Source organism: Poromitra crassiceps (genome assembly GCF_964638095.1).
Source record: "Poromitra crassiceps genome assembly, chromosome: 19".
NCBI lineage: Eukaryota > Metazoa > Chordata > Actinopteri > Beryciformes > Melamphaidae > Poromitra > Poromitra crassiceps.
In genome coordinates, this window is record NC_139646.1 from 24310047 (window position 1) to 24330307 (window position 20261).

General features: G+C 46.1%; 1 protein-coding gene across 1 annotated transcript in view; it reads right to left on the reverse strand.

Annotated features, from left to right (window-relative positions):
- The window catches only part of ube2o (ubiquitin-conjugating enzyme E2O), a 45939-nt gene extending 26128 nt beyond the window's left edge, over positions 1-19811 (reverse strand). The window contains exons 1-5 of the mRNA XM_083655323.1: positions 19374-19811; positions 3686-3745; positions 3120-3230; positions 1415-1512; positions 862-925 (exon numbers count right to left, since the gene is read on the reverse strand). Coding sequence (XP_083511449.1) covers positions 862-925; positions 1415-1512; positions 3120-3230; positions 3686-3745; positions 19374-19796 — 756 coding nt within the window. The 5' untranslated portion in view covers positions 19797-19811. The remainder of the gene's footprint in view (positions 1-861; positions 926-1414; positions 1513-3119; positions 3231-3685; positions 3746-19373) is intronic.
- Between the last annotated feature and the right edge of the window lie 450 nt (positions 19812-20261).

Sequence of the window (20261 nt, forward strand, 5' to 3'; positions counted from 1 at the left end):
CTAGCGAGAAAAGTATATATAAAAAAAAAAAAAAATCTGAATATAGCAATGATATAATACAAAATGTAATAGCTTTTTCTTGGTGAGATAATTTAGCACCTGCAAGTAAGGGGATGAATATTTTATCAAACACGATATATCACAAAGTAGAATTTCCATTCTACATTGAGAAAAAGTACCTGGTAAGATCTTAGATCAAATGTCCCAAATAAATGGTTCTTGAATACATTTTGGAGCACTAGAAAATGCACAAAAATTCCAGGGGACTGAATACATTTTATAGGCACTATGTGTGTCCTGCTATATGACTGAATAGCAGAGGATGCCACAGTGGATGTATCAAATGACAGAACCTGAGAACCATCACAAAATCCTACTAGTGTTTATTTTGATGTTGTTCTCTGATCTGCTACACATTGCCTACAAGAGCACAAGTGTGTACAACAAAATACAATCAATCATTTTGACTAATAGAAGGACAAAAATCCTATTTACAGCCTAAATAACCCTGCATCGGGGTCAGTTCTATTTCAATTTCTGCCGGGTCGTGGAGCCTTTTTGAAATAGAACTGACCCCAGAACAGCAGCTGTGCTGTGGAGCCTGCAGGGGGCGTAACAGGGGGGATGTAGCCGAGGTGGCAGCTAACAGCAGCTGTGCTGTGGAGCCTGCAGGGGGCGTAACAGGGGGGGGATGTAGCCGAGGTGGCAGCTAACAGCAGCTGTGCTGTGGAGCCTGCAGGGGGCGTAACAGGGGGGATGTGCCTGAGGTGGCAGCTAACAGCAGCTGTGCTGTGGAGCCTGCAGGGGGCGTAACAGGGGGGATGTAGCCGAGGTGGCAGCTAAGAGCCGGCAGCTACGTACCGAATCGCTGACGTGTGGACAGACATCATAAAGCTTGGCACCGTCCTCCACACTCATGGAGCACCTGGAGGGGAGGGGAGGGGGTGAAAAGAAAGAGCGATCGAGAGAGAGAGAGACAGAGAGAGAGGGAGAGACAGAGAGGGAGAGAGAGACAGAGAGAGAGAGAGGGGGAGAGAGAGACAGAGAGAGAGAGAGAGAGAGACAGACAGAGAGAGAGACAGAGACAAAGAGAGAGAGAGAGAGAGAGAGAGAGAGAGAGAGAGAGAGAGAGAGAGAGAGAGAGAGACAGAGAGAGAGAGAGAGAGAGAGAGAGGCCTGGTTGACATTCGCTGGCTTTGGCACTGATGGATGCGTGCCAGCATGTTTGCACAAACTCCCTGTAGACTCGTGCACACACACCGTCCCTACTGTACACCAAGAGGACAGATGCAACACACTGACTCACACGCACACACACGCACACGCACACGCACACGCACACACACACACACACACACACACACACACACAGTCTCTACTGTACACAAACAGGACAGATGGACACACACATTACCTGGCTCCGTTGGACAGCTTGAGGATGATGTGATTGGTCAGGTCGTATACTTTCCCCAGCCAGAAGTCGTAGGCGATGTAGTCCCCGTACATAAAAGACTGTGGAGCAACACACACACACGGTGGACAGCAGGGTGAACTTCAGCACAGCCACAACTTTCAAAGTTACACTTTAAATAGACTTATGATGCCTTCCATTATTCCATCATGACACAGTAGGAGATACTACGTCATTCTGCACACAACTCAATAGGTAGCCTGGCTCCAGACCTTCACACAACTCAATAGGTAGCCTGGCTCCAGACCTTCACACAACTCAATAGGTAGCCTGGCTCCAGACCTTCACACAACTCAATAGGTAGCCTGGCTCCAGACCTTCGAAGACACGCCCACTCCACAGTTGTGAATTGGCCCTTCTCGGTCTGGAATCGCCATGAGCAAACACCTTGAAAATCCAATCACGGGCACTGATTGGCTAACGCTAACGTTGTCAGTCATGCACAACAGAAACAGCTGTGTGGCCAAAGCTAACGTGTCCTATACTGTGGATTCTAGTCATAGGTTGATGTTGCCGCACGGACCGGTTTATGTGACGGACATGTGACTTCCTGGTCAGACGTCAAGCAGTAGAGTAGAGTAAAGCATGTTACTGATATTCTGCTCTCCGTCTCGTCATTATGTGAACTTAGAGGCATAAAGATTACACAACATAACGTAGCTAGCTAATACTAGCCAGCTTCAACTTTGGCTGACTTTGTACTTTTCGTTTTAACAAACGTCTTATTAGTTACTGCAGTGTACGATAAGACTTGCGTTAAAACGACGAGTACAAAGTCGGCCGACTTTAGCTGCTTAACGTGGAGAAACTGGCTAGCATTAGCTAGCTACGTTTGCTTGTGCTTGTGACTAGCAAGACTGCTGCGGCTGCCCTGCCGATTGGTTAGGGAAGACCGAAGCCCGCCCCCTCATAGAAATGCTCTGAGCGCAATCTCAGACAAAGAGGCAATGAGTTTATGAATTGACGATGCAGTTTGAATATCAGGCTACGGTTTCAATTCCCACTGGGGAATACAATGCTAAAACTGTAGCACTCATGCCGCTTCAAGGATTTATTTGGATAAAAGTCACCGCCCATTGGCAAATGTTCTACATTAACTAGGGGTGTCACGATACACTCAGTTCACGATACGATACGATACACGATATTGGGTTCACGATAACGACACGATACGATATTTTAACAATATTTTTTTGCGATCGATTTGTAAGTTGAGGGGGCATCCTCCACGCTAATTTGAGTAATTTCACCATTTTCATCCTCCGTCTCTGTAACGTCCCTCGTCTGTTCAAACAAAGCAATGAAAAGGAGAGCGAGCATGCAATCAGATGCAGATCAGTGCCACCATGTTCAGCTTCTTTTTCTCACAATATGAGATTTCATCTCAACGATGCATATTGTCACGTTTTGATATCGCGATATATTGTGGGATTGTGACATCCCTAACATTAACCCATTGATACCTGATGCAGCATTTGTGTGTATATCCCGTTAAGACCGCGAACCGCGTCACGCGTCACACAAATGAGGGATATACACGAAAATGCTGCATCAGGTATCAATGGGTTAAAATAATTCGCCCAAAGGAGAGCTGTCCAATCACACACTGTGCTCTACTACTCTGTATGAAACAAGGCTGGAGTCTTACCCAGATGTGCTGCAGGTCTTTGCTGTTGACGGGGTAGAGTACGCAGTTGGTCCCCACTAGTTTCACCGCACACTCGATGTCAATGTTGGTCACAATACCACACTGGTTGTCCTGGGATACGAGCAACAAAATAAACACAGGCCAAGTATATCAGCGTATCACCAGCATGGCTTTTGTTTTGATCCTTCAGTGGTAGAACTTACTTACTTACTTACTTACTTAATGGTTTTATCAATGGAAAACTACGTTTTTTCCAGGGGTGAATTTTACTTAAAAAAAACAACACACACATTTATATTCAGATTGCATTTGGGACTTTTTATACTGCAAATCAAAGCTTTCTCAGCAGTCAGAGTGATGCTATTCTAAGTGTCTACCTGTAATGGTATTCTAGTCTCGTCTGTCATAGCAAAAGGAACAGAGTGATGAAGAGTGACGTGGTGGAGAAAGAGAGAGAGAGACAGGCTGACAAGCAGATTGAAAGAGAAAGAGGAGGAGGATGAGAGAGTGATGAAGTGAAGGGGGAAAAAGAGGGATAGACACGGAGGGACTGAGTGAGGACTCACATTGGAATTCATCCGTCGCACGATGTCTCGAATGACGATGGATCGATCTTGTAGCTTCAGCTGCAGAAGAAAGAGAAGCAAGTTCAGAAAATGGCAGCTGATAAGGACAAGTGACCACATGGTAAGACATGTAACTGGGTACCTGCCACCTGGTGGGTGGTTGACCACATTGTCTTATGGTTGTTATGAATGCTTCGTGCAGAGGAGAGCAGCACCTGTGACATCATCATCACATGATGTGCCAATGAATGCCCTTCTACTGTCCCCTCTCACAACCATGAAGACTGCTGTCGCTGCTATCAGGATGCAATATCTCACTATCCTTTCTCTTCTATCTATCCTGTATTGTGAAGCGCTTTGAGGATCTGGAAAGGCGCAATATAAATCCAATCAATTATTATATTATTATTATTGTTGTTGTTGTTGTTATTGTTATTATAATTATTAATATCATTATTATTTGACCTGCTTTGGACGGCCGCTAGGACTCCGCTGAGCTGACTGTGCAAACATGATTGCGGTGTGAAGTCATTCACTCTGTAAATTGCAAATGTAAATAAGGTCCTAATGTGTGAGGAAAAGAGACTTGATACGGTCAGTGGTAATGGACATAGATGAAGAAGCCAAAACCTGCATTGATGAGTCTGCTGGTAATGATTGGGAGAGCTGCAGGGGGCGGGGCATTGATGAGTATGCTGGTAATGATTGGGAGAGCTGCAGGGGGCGGGGCATTGATGAGTATGCTGGTAATGATTGGAAGAGCTGCAGGGGGCGGGGCCACAGGGTAAGCATCAATAATAAAAGGAGAGCAGAAAATGTCAGGCGCTGCGCTGTAATTGGCCAAAGCCCTGCTCCCAGGGGCGGAGCCGGGAAGAGCCTTGTTCCACTTGGCTAAATCCTGCTGTGTCATAGCAGGCCTATTAGGATATGTCAAGTCCAAATGAACTAGCTCTACGTTTATCAATTGCCACCATCCTGACTTGAAATCCCAAGACTAATAATTAAGATTGCATCACTAAGGATGAAAACATATGGTAGCCTGCTCAGATACACAAACATAATACTGAGCACGCATCCAACACTAACCCGGCTATCGCATCAACCAAGCTCCACCCCCTCTGCCAGTCTGGGGAGAGTTGTAGACTAGCACATGTAGACTAGCACATGTAGACTAGCACATGTAGACTAGCACATGTAGACTAGCACATGTAGACTAGCACATGTAGACTAGCACATGTAGACTAGCACATGTAGACTAGCACATGTAGACTAGCACATGTAGACTAGCACATGTAGACTAGCACATGTAGACTAGCACATGTAGACTAGCACATGCATCCTCTGATAGATGTGCAGCCGCCAGCTGCTTCTCTTCAACTGACAGCGAGGAGTTTCATTGGCAGGACGTAACCCGTGGGAGGATCGTGCTATTCCCCCCCAGTTCCCCTCCCCCCCCGAACAGGCGCCCCGACCGACCCGAGGAGGCACTAGTGCAGCAACCAGGACCCATACCCTTCATCCGGCTTCCCACCAGCGCAGACACGACCAATCGTGCCTGTATGGACGGCTTGGACGCCCGACCAAGCCGGAAGTAACACACGGTGGCTCGAACCTGCAACCCTCATGTTGGCAGGCAGGGAATCTAGCGCTGTACTACGCTTCACTGTTTCATGAAGCCCCGCCCCCTCCCTTGCCCTACAGCACTGACAGTCATCGAACAGCCGCGCCAAGAGGCACCCATTGACTATTCCGTACGAGCTGCTGCAGCTCTGTATTCCACGTGCTGCCCTGGTTCTGCAGCTCTGTATTCCATGTGCTGCCCTGGTTCTGCAGCTCTGTATTCCACACGCTGCCCTGGTTCTGCAGCTCTGTATTCCACGCGCTGCCCTGGTTCTGCAGCTCTGTATTCCACGCGCTGCCCTGGTTCTGCAGCTCTGTATTCCACGCGCTGCCCTGGTTCTGCAGCTCTGTATTCCACGCGCTGCCCTGGTTCTGCAGCTCTGTATTCCACGCGCTGCCCTGGTTCTGCAGCTATTCAGACTTCATTATCTCTGGTGCTGATCCACAAGATCCACATTAGTGATGAGCGAGCGCACTGGGGCGGTAACGGGCCAGCGCAGTCCTTCCTCAGCAGCATGGAGATCACACTCACTAAAGAGGACCGTTTCATGTGATGTCTCAACTTATCTGCTTGTTCTCCACTCTCCTTCCCAATGGATTTACTACTAATATCTTGTGTTATATTTGACAGGTGTGTGTAAAATGTATTATGCATAAATGAGACATGAGAAGAGGAATGATCAGACATCTCAGGTGGGTGGGTGGGACCTTCACAGATAATGGGAACAAGTGCGTCTGACAGGAGGACTTGCAGCTTCGTCTTTGAGCCTAAAGAAAAGGGAGAGCAGGACTCAGCGTTTGAGCTGTGAACTGTACCAAGTGGGGTTTTGATATTCCAGAAATATAGCAGGACTCTATGAGAAAGTGTTGGCATTTGTACTGTTGATATTTATATGTGAGAATTCCCTATTTCCCATTAGAAAACCTTGTGCTGCAGATAATGGACAAAATAATGCTACTTTAGGCAGGGATGTTACATTTGCATCTTCTTGCTCAATTCAGTTCTCCATTTCACATGGATAGTTTTCCACTGTGAGGTCAATACTGGACTGCTGGCCGCTGGCTCAAAATGCAAAACCCTCCAATCAGCAGCATTGTCGTCATGCCACCACACGCATTGAGACGAGGTACAAAGATGCTAAGTCGAAGTTGCTAGCACAGCTAGCTGACGTTACATCTACCGGCAAGGTTGCATTGACGACAGATAGCTGGACTGCCCTGACAAGCGAAAACTACGTGACCCGTCACCTGCCACTACATCACCCGGGACTGGGGAGTCAGCAGTGCGGTGTTGCTAACCAGAAGCTTGCCAGGCAGCCAGGCATACGGCAGAGCACCTCGCCGAGCAATGAAAGGATGCAGTGAACGACTGGGGGGGCTTGATGGCAAAGTTATGGCGTGTGTGCACAACAACGCGAGGAACATCACCACAGCAATACTGTGAAAAATATGCAATATGTTGCTGGCTGCTGTATAAATAAAGGTTCTATTGATGAAAAAACACATTTGGTATTGTTTGGAAAATGTTGTATTTTTAATTACAATCGATCGATTGATTGATCGTTAACGTTACCGATGATCGATTCAGGAATTTGCGGAAAATTGGCATCCCTAGTTATGGCACAAGCTGCTGCACTGGCAGCCACCTGACAGCCAGAGTCCTTCGCCTCCGAGTTTGGGCAGAGACAGATGGAACACAAATAGGAGTGAGAGAAGAAGAAATGAGAAGAGAAGAGAAGAGAAGAGAAGAGAAGAGAAGAGGAAAGTGGAAGAAGCCAGTTTGTGTGTGTTGGCAGTGACTGCGAGGGGAATGGTTTCTGAGAGATTTAGCCTAATTGGAGAAGCCGGGAAGAGACTCAAGTCTGACAGAAATGACTGCAGGACGCCCTAGTATAAAAGCTCAAAAGCAGGGATGATACAGCTGTCCAACAGTTAGCAATTCACAAAGCTCAGAGCAACAATGACTTTTCAATTTGAGTAGGTAGAGCTGTTATCATAGATATTATGGCTGGGCAATAATGACTTCAAATCAATATCATGAGTATTTCAAACTTTTACCTCGATTATATGATGAATTAACAATTATTTGATGCACTTCTTCTTTTAACACTGCCCTCAGTTCTCTGACAAGGTCTGTACTGCACCATCTGTCATCCTCCATGCCGACAGCTTAGCTTTGAGTGAAGGCCTGAACTGAATGAGGACTAACATTAGTCGGAGGCAAGTGACTGAACGCGATGTAGTGTTTAGTTCATGAATGCACGGATTGGGGGAAAGTTAACAGAATTAACATAATATATCTGAGGCAAAAACAAAGCCTCATGGCCTGATTATCAGCTGTTATTTTATCGGGAAAAAAGGCCATTATCTGAATAATAGATATTAACGCAAAATGGCTATATCGGCCGATAATTTATCAGTCTGATAATTATCGTGCATCCCCAGCTGTAACCCTACTCCGCTGAATTCTAGGAGAGAGAAAGAGTGTGTGGAGGGGATGAGAGAGTGCAGAGGGGATGAGAGTGCAGGTTGGATGAGAGTGCAGAGGGGATGAGAGAGTGTGGGGGGATGAGAGAGAGTGCAGAGGGGATGAGAGAGAAAGAGAGTGGAGGGGATGAGAGAGTGCAGAGGGGATGAGAGAGAGTGCAGAGGGGATGAGAGAGAGTGCAGAGGGGATGAGAGAGTGTGGGGGGATGAGAGAGAGTGCAGAGGGGATGAGAGAGAAAGAGAGTGGAGGGGATGAGAGAGTGCAGAGGGGATGAGAGAGAGTGCAGAGGGGATGAGAGAGAAAGAGAGTGGAGGGGATGAGAGAGAGTGCAGGTTGGATGAGAGAGAGTGCAGAGGGGATGAGAGAGAGTGTGGAGGGGATGAGAGAGAGTGCAGAGGGGATGAGAGAGAGTGTGGAGGGGATGAGAGAGAAAGAGAGTGGAGGGGATGAGAGAGAGTGCAGGTTGGATGAGAGAGAGTGCAGAGGGGATGAGAGAGAGTGCAGAGGGGATGAGAGAGAAAGAGAGTGGAGGGGATGAGAGAGAAAGAGTGAGAGTGAGGTTCACAGACAGCTCTGTGAACCTGATGAAGCTGTACGCGAAACGCGTTGTTCACAAATAAACATCAGTAAGTCATTTTCAGTGTTGCGGTGGTTCCTTTAATTTTTCATTTCATGTTTATCCTGCAACCGACCAGCACCTGATTTTTCTACTGGCTGTGCACATGGGAATCCTCTCTTCACCATATATATATATATATATATATATATATATATATATATATGGAACATGCAGAGACAGCTTCATGAATATTCTTTCAGTGGTTGCTTGGTGCTGCAGTGTAAATCAATAGCACTTACGCCAGCGTAAGGGAGAGCAGACACTGCATTGCAATGCACACCTCCTGTCTGGCCTCAGCTACTAACAGGACCTTTGTTAGCAATATGAATCATGAGATAACCTGTAGCAACGCTATCATCATGTCAGTCATGAGATAACCTGTAGCAACGCTATCATCATGTCAGTCATGAGATAACCTGTAACAACACTATCATCATGTCAGTCATGAGATAACCTGTAGCGACGCTATCATCATGTCAGTCATGAGATAACCTGTAGCAACGCTATCATCATGTCAGTCATGAGATAACCTGTAGCAACGCTATCATCATGTCAGTCATGAGATAACCTGTAACAACACTATCATCATGTCAGTCATGAGATAACCTGTAGCAACGCTATCATCATGTCAGTCATGAGATAACCTGTAGCAACGCTATCATCATGTCAGTCATGAGATAACCTGTAACAACACTATCATCATGTCAGTCATGAGATAACCTGTAACAACACTATCATCATGTCAGTCATGAGATAACCTGTAGCAACACTATCATCATGTCAGTCATGAGATAACCTGTAGCAACTCTATCATCATGTCAGTCATGAGATAACCTGTAACAACACTATCATCATGTCAGTCATGAGATAACCTGTAGCAACTCTATCATCATGTCAGTCATGAGATAACCTGTAGCAACGCTATCATCATGTCAGTCATGAGATAACCTGTACTAGCAACGCTATCATCATGTCAGTCATGAGATAACCTGTACTAGCAACGCTATCATCGTGTCAGTCATGAGATAACCTGTACTAGCAACGCTATCATCATGTCAGTCATGAGATAACCTGTACTAGCAACGCTATCATCATGTCAGTCATGAGATAACCTGTACTAGCAACGCTATCATCATGTCAGTCATGAGATAACCTGTAGCAACGCTATCATCATGTCAGTCATGAGATAACCTGTAGCAACGCTATCATCATGTCAGTCATTCTGTTATGAATCATGAGATAACCTGTAGCAACGCTATCATCATGTCAGTCATGAGATAACCTGTAGCAACACTATCATCGTGTCAGTCATTCTGTTGTTGACTTCTGCCAAAGAGCAGTGCCTCCCTAGCCTGGCATCGCCACATCGATTCACAAATGTGAATGAGTAATGGAATCTCTGTTGAATTTTGATTTCCAGTTACCAATGGGCCGGCAGACAAGCGCTCCGTGCATGGTAACCATGGAAACGTTTATAAAGTTAGCTTAACTTTATATCCTAGCTTAAAGGGATACGCCAACATTTTTGGAGATTCGCCTATTTGCACATATTCCCGATAGTAGAACTAGCATGTAGCAGCAACTAGCAGCACGTACGTTCTGCACCTGCGTGCGACCTGGTTCATCAAACAAAGCAGCGTTTGCCTAACATTTCCCTCACTTAAACAGTTTCGTAATATAGCTCCTAATCCAGAATATGTCTGAAAAAAAAGTTGCAAATGGCGCTGGCGTTGTTGGGCCTTGTCTGGTGTTTTGCTTGTGGAAGAAGAAAGGAAGAGGCGGAGGTGAACAATAAGGACAAACTAAATGGGTGATATCATACAGTGACAGGATCAAAGGCACGTCGGTGTGAAAATATCCGTGTATTGGGAATGATCAGATGAGATAAAGTTGGAAAATGAGCAGAGTGTTTTTTGCGTGTGCCCTCTCTCTACTCCTGCACTGCTTCGCTACCAGCTGACCTGACCAGCCAATCACAGTGATTTCTCTCACCGACGAGTCAACGCAACGGCGATTCAACATGTTGAATCGAGAGCGACCAACAAAGCCGACTAGAAGCGAACAGTACGGCGACAGACGCCCAGACATGTCCGATGCCAATTAATCGTCTGTGTGTCTCAGCTATTAAAGTACTCCGAAGAAAACCGGTGTAAATGTTCACAGCCGTCTGGGCTCATGCATGCTCAGTCGTAGCCACTGCATAAATGCACACGGCGCACTGCGATATGCTCCAGCTAAAACAATGCAGCCGACTGTTGCTATGGCTCATATGCAGAGAGAGGGAGTGGAGACTGTGTGACGTGTGTGTGTGTGTGTGTGTGAGAGAGAGAGAGAGAGAGGGAGTGGAGACTGGGAGGAGACAGAGAGAGCTGGTGGTGGGCACAAAGTCAGACAACAAAAGACAACGACAGAGGCACGCCTGTGTGTATGTGTATGTGTGTGTGTGTGTGTGTGTGTGTGTGAGACCTGTGTGTGTGTGTGTGTGTGTGTGTGTGTGTGTGTGTGTGTGTGTGTGTGTGTGTGTGTCAGCAGCAGCTGTTGAGATAGAAGACAGGCGGCTGGATTGATTACAGGATCGATGGATGACAGTATTTGCTTTGACTTCCCGGCCTAATTAACACCAGTCATTACCCAGGTGCTGTACAGGAAGGAGGGGGGGAGAGAGGGAGGGTGTGTGTGTGAGTGTGTGAGTGTGTGAGAGAGAGAGAGAGAGAGAGAGAGAGAGAGAGAGAGAGAGAGAGAGAGAGAGAGAGAGAGGGCGTGTGTGTTTAGAGATGTAACGGTATGAAGATTTCACATCACGAGTATCGTAACCAAAATGATCACAGTTATCAGTATTATCACGGTTTGTTAAAATGTGCTGAAAATGTTCAAAAAGTACTAATACACCCACAGAAATCATTTCACCAAGTTTCATATTGAAAACTCAGAGCCAAGAGAGAGAGAGGGAGAGAGAGAGGGTGTGTGTGTCTGTGAGAGAGAGAGAGAGAGAGAGAGAGAGAGAGAGAGAGAGACTGCAGAAGACTGCAGCCTGGGCCCACGCCTGTCTTTCTGACATACAGGCCTCCTATTCTCTCAACACTAACAAGCCATGTGAGCTGTGCACACCAGAGGCAGCCATACTAACAGGTGCACTCAACACATCTGCCTCCCCACACACACACTAGGGATGTAACGATCACCGGTTTGAATGATAACCGTGATAAAATTCCTTGCGATAACCGTACTAGGGCTGTCACTTTTCATTCGAAATTCTAATGCAACTTCGAATGTGGGGGAGGGGTTCGTGTTCGATATGTAAATTGACTGTTCGATTATTATTTTTTTATGAACCAAAATTAACCAACTGCTGCTTGCTGGTAATGTTAATCCCATGTCAGAAAAAGTCTCCAGATTTGTCGCGTTAGTCTCTTCTGAGAAAGATTGTCTCCAGGGTCTGAAAAGTTCTCTCGAGTTGGATGCAGCCAAGTTTGTGAGGCAGTGTTGTGACTGTGAGCGTCCAAGCTAACACGTCGGGCTGATGCCCGGTGGCCTGGACTGAATTTTTTTTTTTTTTTTAATTAACCAAAAAACTTCGAATATATTCGAAACGAATTTCGGGCAATTAAAGTTCGTTCGAACTTTATTTTGGGAAAAAGTGACAGCCCTAAACCGTACCGTTTCACATTTTCATTATCGTTAAAACCGTGGTACCGTGATTACCGTGTTACCGTGATTACAGTGCTTTGAACAACATGGTAACATGGTGTCCATCATCAACCAAAGTTGGCAACCGTCTCCCAGATGCAAACCTGCAGCCTTGGAGAAATGATTTCAGTGAGTGTATCAATCCTTTTTGGATCTGAGTTTTCAATATAAAATGTTGTAAAATGATTTCAGTGAGTCTCTCAGTACTTTTTGAACATTTTCAGCAATTTTTTACTAATACCGTGATAATACGATAACCGTGATCATTTTGGTCACGATAATCGTGATGTGAAATTTTCATACCGTTACATCTCTAATACACACACACACACTCTCTATTCTCGCGTGCAATGCAAAGTACTGTAGAGTTGGGTGGATTTGCAGATAGCAGAAGCGCTGTCGCTGTGCGCTGGCTAGCTTCACGCTGGGGGCGGGGCATGCTCAGATAGCAGAAGCGCTGACGCTGGGCACTGGCTAGCTCCTCCCTGGGGGCGGGGCATGCTCAGATAGCAGACGCGCTGTCGCTGGGCGCTGGCTAGCTCCTCCCTGGGGGCGGGGCATGCTCAGATAGCAGAAGCTCTGTCGCTGGGCGCTGGCTATCTTCACGCTGGGGGCGGGGCATTCAAACAGTGCTGCAGATGGCAAGCTCAGTTATGGCCAATAATATATCAAGTTTGTAGTAGAGCTATTTAACAGGCCTGTCGTGAACTGTGACAAACCTGTACCTGGTCTGTATTTTTTTTAAACACATAAAAAAAACGACTCCATAACCGGGGATGCGCCAGCAACTGAGCAGCAAATGGATTTCACCATTGTGTGAGTCTAGCTAGATTACGATGGTGCTGTGTTCAGCTCTCTCCTCTCCATCCTGACCCCTCCCCTCATCTCTCTCTCTCTATAGTCCTCACACACACACACACACACACAGTCATGGGGCGCGGCCGCGGTCTCCTGTGTCTTGTCCGCCCCTCCTCGTTCACTAGCTTCACCTTCCACTCCCCTGACTTCCACATCTATTTCGCTGTCGCACTCGCCATGACGCTCGAGTGCCCCGCCCCCTACGCTCTCTATCTCTGTTACATTCTCTGCCTCTTCCTCCCAAAGCGCCTCTTTTTGCTCCTCTTCCTCTGTCCTCGCTGCTTGTCCAATTTCACACCTTGATGACAAGTTTACTCTCACTTTAAAAGCCCTAAGCCCATAGTCAGGACGGCTAAAAGGGACAACAAGGTGTAGGGATGCGTGAGACAGCCTGACTGAAGACAAACACACGTGAGCAGCCTGTCTGTCCTCAGGATATATGACTCTGCAACAACACAACGTGCAGCAGAGTCAACCTCAGACTCCACTCAATGTGTTGTGTCACCAGAGCTGCTCCACACAGTGTGTTGTTTTGAAAGAGGAGCTGAGGGGAGGAAGAGCGTCTGATGTCTGGACCAGAGTCATCGATTTGCTGATCGATAGCTTTGATCTTTCACTATGTGCACTACGCTGAGAGGAAACAAACTGCAATACAGACACAAGCTGCAGAGAAACACATTAGGACTCAAGTGTGATATTTCAATGCATTATATGAGGAAGACTGTGTGCACTATCTGCACATTAGCCATCATTCAACAACTGAACCTTGACAATTTTCCAGTGTGGATCAGCAGATGCTCAACTTCGCATCACTGATGACATCATTGATTATGTCATAGACCAGTGGTACTCAAACATAGACCAGTGGTACTCAAACATAGACCAGTGGTACTCAAACATAGACCAGTGGTACTCAAACATAGACCAGTGGTACTCAAACTTTTCCCTACTCAACTTTAGAGCTGCAACCAAAATAAATCTTTGCAAGAGAGGAGAGCCATAATCCAAAAAAGTCCCTTTCCTCTAGGGGTGCATCCTATTAAAACACGGGGGAGGTTCTGAAACACAGTGTGCCTTCACAGCAGTGTAGAAAGGGTTCAGGTGGCAGCTATGCTGTGACCAGCAAGTGGATAAACAGTGACCATCCACTATCAGCCAATGGCACACTAAAGGCTACATGGATTCCCTTTATGCTCAGAGAAAGACTGGGTATTCATAGCTTTCAAGGGGCGTTACGTATGCCGGGAACGCCCACCTGGCGGTCAAAAAAAAACTTGTTGATTCCGTTGCCTGCGAGTCGACTCACGCTGTTTGTTCAGCCGAAGTGCCGCATAGCCTACCTGTTGTGCTATCGGTTGCACTAAACCGACGAGGAGACACGCCTGGCTTGTGTTTTACAGAATCCCGTCGGAGAAAGAAAGGAGAAGGCTGTGGATTTGTGCGACGTGGTTCAGTCGCTGGGCAGGGGAAAAAAAATTGCTTTTTTTTCTACCATCAAAGTACACACGTCTTTGCTCTTTGCGGCCAACATTTCATCAAAGGTAAGCTCAAGTAACGTTACAATAATGATTAATACCCCGTTAACGTTACTTGAGCTTACCTTTGATGAAATGTTGGCCGCAAAGAGCAAAGACGTGTGTACTTTGATGGTAGAAAAAAAAGCAAAAAAATGTTGCCCCCAGCGACTGAACCACGTCGCACAAATCCACAACCTTCTCCTTTCTTTCTCCGACGGGATTCTGTAAAACACAAGCCAGGCGTGTCTCCTCGTCGGTTTAGTGCAACCGATAGCACAACAGGTAGGCTATCCGCCGGCACTTTGGCTGAACAAACAGCGTGAGTCGACTCGCAGGCAACGGAATGAACAAGTTTTTTTTTTGACCGCCAGGTGGGCGTTCCCGGCAGCACGTAACGCCCCTTGAAAGCTATGAATAGAGACAGTACGCATGTCTGGGAACGCCCACAAAATGTTAAACGGCTGGCGCGCGAGTGCGATAAAACCGCCCATATATCTCATGGGCTGACTCACCAAAAACTACAGGTTTGGGGGTTCTAGAGCAGAACACAAGACGTCTGCTCAGATGTGCGTTTACTGCGGTGGTTAAATCCCCGATCGTGTCTGCCTGGGCTGGGCTATCAGCTAAATTCTAACTTTGTGGAATGGATAGAACGGGGGTTTTTACCCCACCCTGACCACGCCCCCAGCCAGGCTGAACCAGCTAAACCAGCGTCTATGACGAGACGTGGCCTCAACCTATTATATATACTCTTTATACTTGTACAGACTGGGTATATATACTCTTTATACTTGTACAGACTGGGTATACATTATATACTCTATACTTGTACAGACTGGGTATATATACTCTATACTTGTACAGACTGGGTATAAATACTCTTTATACTTGTACAGACTGGGTATATATACTCTATACTTGTACAGACTGGGTATAAATACTCTTTATACTTGTACAGACTGGGTATATATACTCTATACTTGTACAGACTGGGTATATATACTCTATACTTGTACAGACTGGGTATAAATACTCTTTATACTTGTACAGACTGGGTATATATACTCTATACTTGTACAGGCCCTGGAGTCTACGCCACAGCTTGGAAGCCTTGCAGGCAATCAAACACTCAGCCGTCTTCCTGATAAGACGAAACGGTGAGATGATGAGTGAGCAGCGAGGAGGTGTCCACACTGATACCTGCACTCAGGTGAAGAAGATCCAAGCCCTGTCTCAGGTGGAGATCCCAGCCCTGTCTCATACTTTGGAGATGGTTACTAGGATTTCATAGTGTGTGTGTGTGTGTGGGGGGGGGGGGGGGGGGGGGGGGGCAGCATTTTACAAACATTCCTACACGCAACCCGCTGAAAGAGAAAGACACCATCTGGACTGAAAGGGCAAAGTACAGCCCCCAGCTTCAACTGGCTAAACTGTGCCAACTAGACAAATGTGCGCCGCATAAATATTGACAACAATAAGCTGTTATAGGCTAGATGATGACATCATCCTGTATATCTGTATATGTGTCATTTGTTATGCTCTGTGCAAGACAATCACTTTTTCTACCCAACTGGACAGCCAAGCAAGGGACTGACACGTTCATTTCTTCTTCTTTTGTTATTCAGCATTTCTAGGTCTCTCCTCATTTCGAGGCAAACAAGGACAATCAAGAACAATTATGCTACAAGTTTGTGAAATCAGTCACCTGAAGCCACAATGAAACTAGGAATATACAGTATAGGCCTAGGCTTAGGATATAAGCATCTTGCTGTGCTCTAGGGATGCAGTCAACCCTGTATAAAAATCCACCCCGCTAGCTTTCTGTTTGTTTGTTTTTAGACAAGCACAGCACAGGAGGAACCCTGGCTGACATTAAGCGTGCAGATCCTAGGTAACCGCTTTCTCTGCACCGATCTCTCCGGAGAGAAAAGGGTTTTTTTAACTGAAAACCGTGAAAAACACAGGAGGTGGAACCCGTGTGGACAGGTGGAACCCGTGTGGACACACAGGAGGTGGAACCCGTGTGGAGACACAGGAGGTGGAACCCGTGTGGAACCCGTGTGGACACACCGTCTCGTGGAACCCGTGTGGACACACCGTCTCGTGGAACCCGTGTGGACACACAGGAGGTGGAACCCGTGTGGACACACCGTCTCGTCTCTCGAAGATGTGCAACTTTGCATATTGCAGGAACTAGTCGTGCATTATTGATTAGTCTCCGACAGTGCTCTCAGAGTATAATGCAACCATGAAAGTGTCAGCTGAGAGAGGGCATGTGCTGCGCACAGATAAGAGAAGAAATCAGAGGACGTCACACACACACACACATCCTACACAAACAACAACACTATGGGATGATTTGCAACTAATAATGCAAAGACAGACACTAGATTCTAGGGGTGGGGGGGGGGGGGGATCGATACAGCATAGTATCGTGATATTTTGTGGGCAATATATCGTATCGTATCGAATGCCAAGTATTGTGATATTATTTTATTATACAAAAATGTCAAGTGCATGCAACATTTATGACAGGCTTTTATGACAGTGTTGGTCAGTCTGTCTGCTTGAAAATCCAATTTTGCTCCAATAGAAATGATTGAAGTGAGATGAACAGACTGGAAACTTTATCTGATTAGATAAAACAGATGTTTACAAAGTTTGTACCTTTGGGGCATCATTTGCAGTTGAAAAAAGGTAATAAAAATCACAATATATTGCAATATCGCAATACCCAATAAATTGCAATACTAGCATATCGCAATATCACAATACTATCGGATCGTGACTTAAGTATCGTGATAACATCGTATCGTGGGGCATCAGTGATTCCCACCCCTACTAGATTATTTGGGGACGTGCTGCATGCTAGGCTATGACACAGCCTAATAGCTTTTCTGCTACGTAAACATTGGTGTCATTGTTGAATGGAAGTGACCGGCGTCATTCAACCTTTGTTGTGATCCTGACTCTCACTCTGGCCAGAACTTTACTCATTTTACCTGTAGGACAAAGCCATGACAGAAGCATCTTTTACTCCCCCCATCCTCTGTCTCTAAAATGAGTCTGTTCTAGAAGACCTATCCTCCGTGAAACCCTGTGTGACGCTTTTCTGTGAAGCCCTAGAGAACTCTTTTTCCGTGGCAGCAGGATTGCCATTTCTTTACCAGTAAAGACAATTACATTCTAAATTTGGTTGTAGAATGAAATTGTAGGACATTTCACCCGTAGGTCTCTAAGGTCAGTGGCTCAGTTTTTGAGCTGGATGTAAACAGTAAACACGCATGGACACTAGATTGACCCAGAGTGATTTGATCAAGCTTAAAAAAAGAATGCTTTGGGTTGCTCTTTTATTGAATGGTCAGTGTGTGGATGATGTCACAATGTCTATGGCAGCATCAGTGATGTCATCAGTGACATTTATTGACCAAAATCGACATCACTGATGATTTCATAGGCACTGATGATGTCACTCGAGTAATTGTGGTTTTTGGTTACACTGGTGCAATTGTGACATCACTGATGATGTCATGTACAGTGTGACATCATTGTCATCAGTGAGTAATGTCATCAGTGATGCTGTATGCCAATAGAGCAGAGATGATGTCATAGGGACTGATGATGTCATAGGCATTGTGACATCATCAGTGATGTCACTCGAAGCGCTGGCCAAGAATCGCAAATCGGTCTGGACAAAGCCAGATATAGGGCCCGCGCTGTTCCACAAATACACTTTTAATAAAACATTTAGCATATTCAGTATTTGCCGTTGGTCAAATCAAACCTAAAACAAGAACAGTGTCAGCTAACTCAAGGTCACCCTCTGACCTCTGACCTGAACAACCACTGATGTGATCAGCACCAGCATGCATCAGATGTGTCCGCACACTGAGCCAAGTGGTAGCCTAGCCTGCATGATGTGATAGGGTTGCCTTTTACCACAAGATGTCTCCAAATTTTGGCACGCCACTTTATTCAGACTTGATACTTGATATGCTGATAATATTGGGGCTGTCTAAAACAAGTCTTGGCCTAATAAGTCATTATATAGAGAAGAGGCCCCCGATGGAAATGGGCAGTATTGTATAGGAAGGATTACATTACATAACTGAGACAGGATAAAATGTGGATAAGAAGGTTTTAAGTTGTATAATTAAGTAAGCCATTTAAAAACACTTGTTGGCATTACTGGCAGAATTGAGCAACCGCCTCAAAATATCACAAACACTAAATCCTGCATTGTCACTCATGATGTCATGTTAAGGGATATGTTGACCTGTCTGTCTGGTCTGACATAAAATGCAGACGTGGATGAAAGAAATTTAATATATTATGCAAATGATGGTCTACTTTAAATTGTTAACGTTATTTGATAGATTAATGCTTGCTTACGGGCCAAGTCACACCCAGTTGAGGAACTAGCTCAGTAGAGGCTAACGTTACTTCCAATTGAGTCCAAGATGGGACTATAATCAGTCAGCATAGCAGGCAGGAGTCATGTAGGTATATAAAGCGTGCTAACGTAACCTGGCAAGACGCTCGTTTATATTCCTGATTTTCCAGTGCATGTGAAGGCAGCAGGTGGAACAACCCAATTTCGCCTGCCTGCGCACCAGCTGAGTCAGTGACATGTAACGTTAGCTAGTAGAAGCTAAACGGCTAGCATGCATGCTTGAATGCTAGCCAGCTAGCCGTTTAGCCAGATGGATAGATTGTTTAACCTTATATATCCCCGACCGGCTAGCAAGTCGGCTAACGTTAATCCCTTCAAAAGACACTCAATACCTGACAACCCCAAAATTAAATAGCACAAGGAGTGCCGCCCTTAACGCGAGCCATGAGTTTGGTATGGGTTTCTCAGTGTAAACAGGTAACACGTTATTAGCAGGTTTGTGGTACCTTTGTCTCTCTGATGTCCTGTTTGCCTCCTTCAGGGTACCACTGGACGCGGACAAACCCCCTGCCGAGCGGCCGACTCCTGCTGTCCGCCGCAGCGCTCTCGGTGTCCGAGCTGCCCGGGACCCGTCCGCCTCCTCCCGGGCCACCACCTCCTCCTCCGCCGCATCCTCCTCTCCCTCCTCCGCCGTCGTCAAGGTCCGAGTCCGAGTTAAAATCCTCCTCGCCGTGTATCATCCGCACCAGGCCGAACCGCACGGAGCCCCGGTACGGCCCGGACACCAGGTCGTGGGAGAAGAGCAGCCGCTGGGAGCCGGTGTCCGCCATGGACGGAGGCTCTGAGCCCGGGCTGGCCGCAGGGGAGAGGGCCGCCGGGGCTTCTGCCTCCGTTAATGTCGCTGCATCCGATGCTACGGGCTCCGCCATCTCTGCTGCTGCTGTCAGGGAGTGATGAGGAGGACGGCTTGGTTAGGTGGGCAATGAAAAAAAACAGAAACCTGGAAGCAGTGTTGCCAGATCTCGCGAGAAAACAATAGGCTCGTTTGAGTTGACATTTTTCCACACATAAAAGAAATGCAAACAAGAAAGTATATAAAGTGCAGAGACGAGAAACCCTGAAAGGGCTTATGGGTCTCTCTACCTGGTCTCTACTCTACCTCAGTAGACAACAATAATCCATACAAAGTATAAAATACAACAGAAACAAGAAAACAAATAGCCAAAGAAAAGAAGAATCGACAGTAGGCCTATAAAGAGAAGAAAAAATAAAAATGAAAACTACAAAAATGTAGAAACAAACAGCAATCAAAATTAGTTAGTAGATATATAGCTATAGAGTTAAAATGGAAATGTGATGTGTAATGTGTGGGGCAGAGTTGGGTCAGATTACTT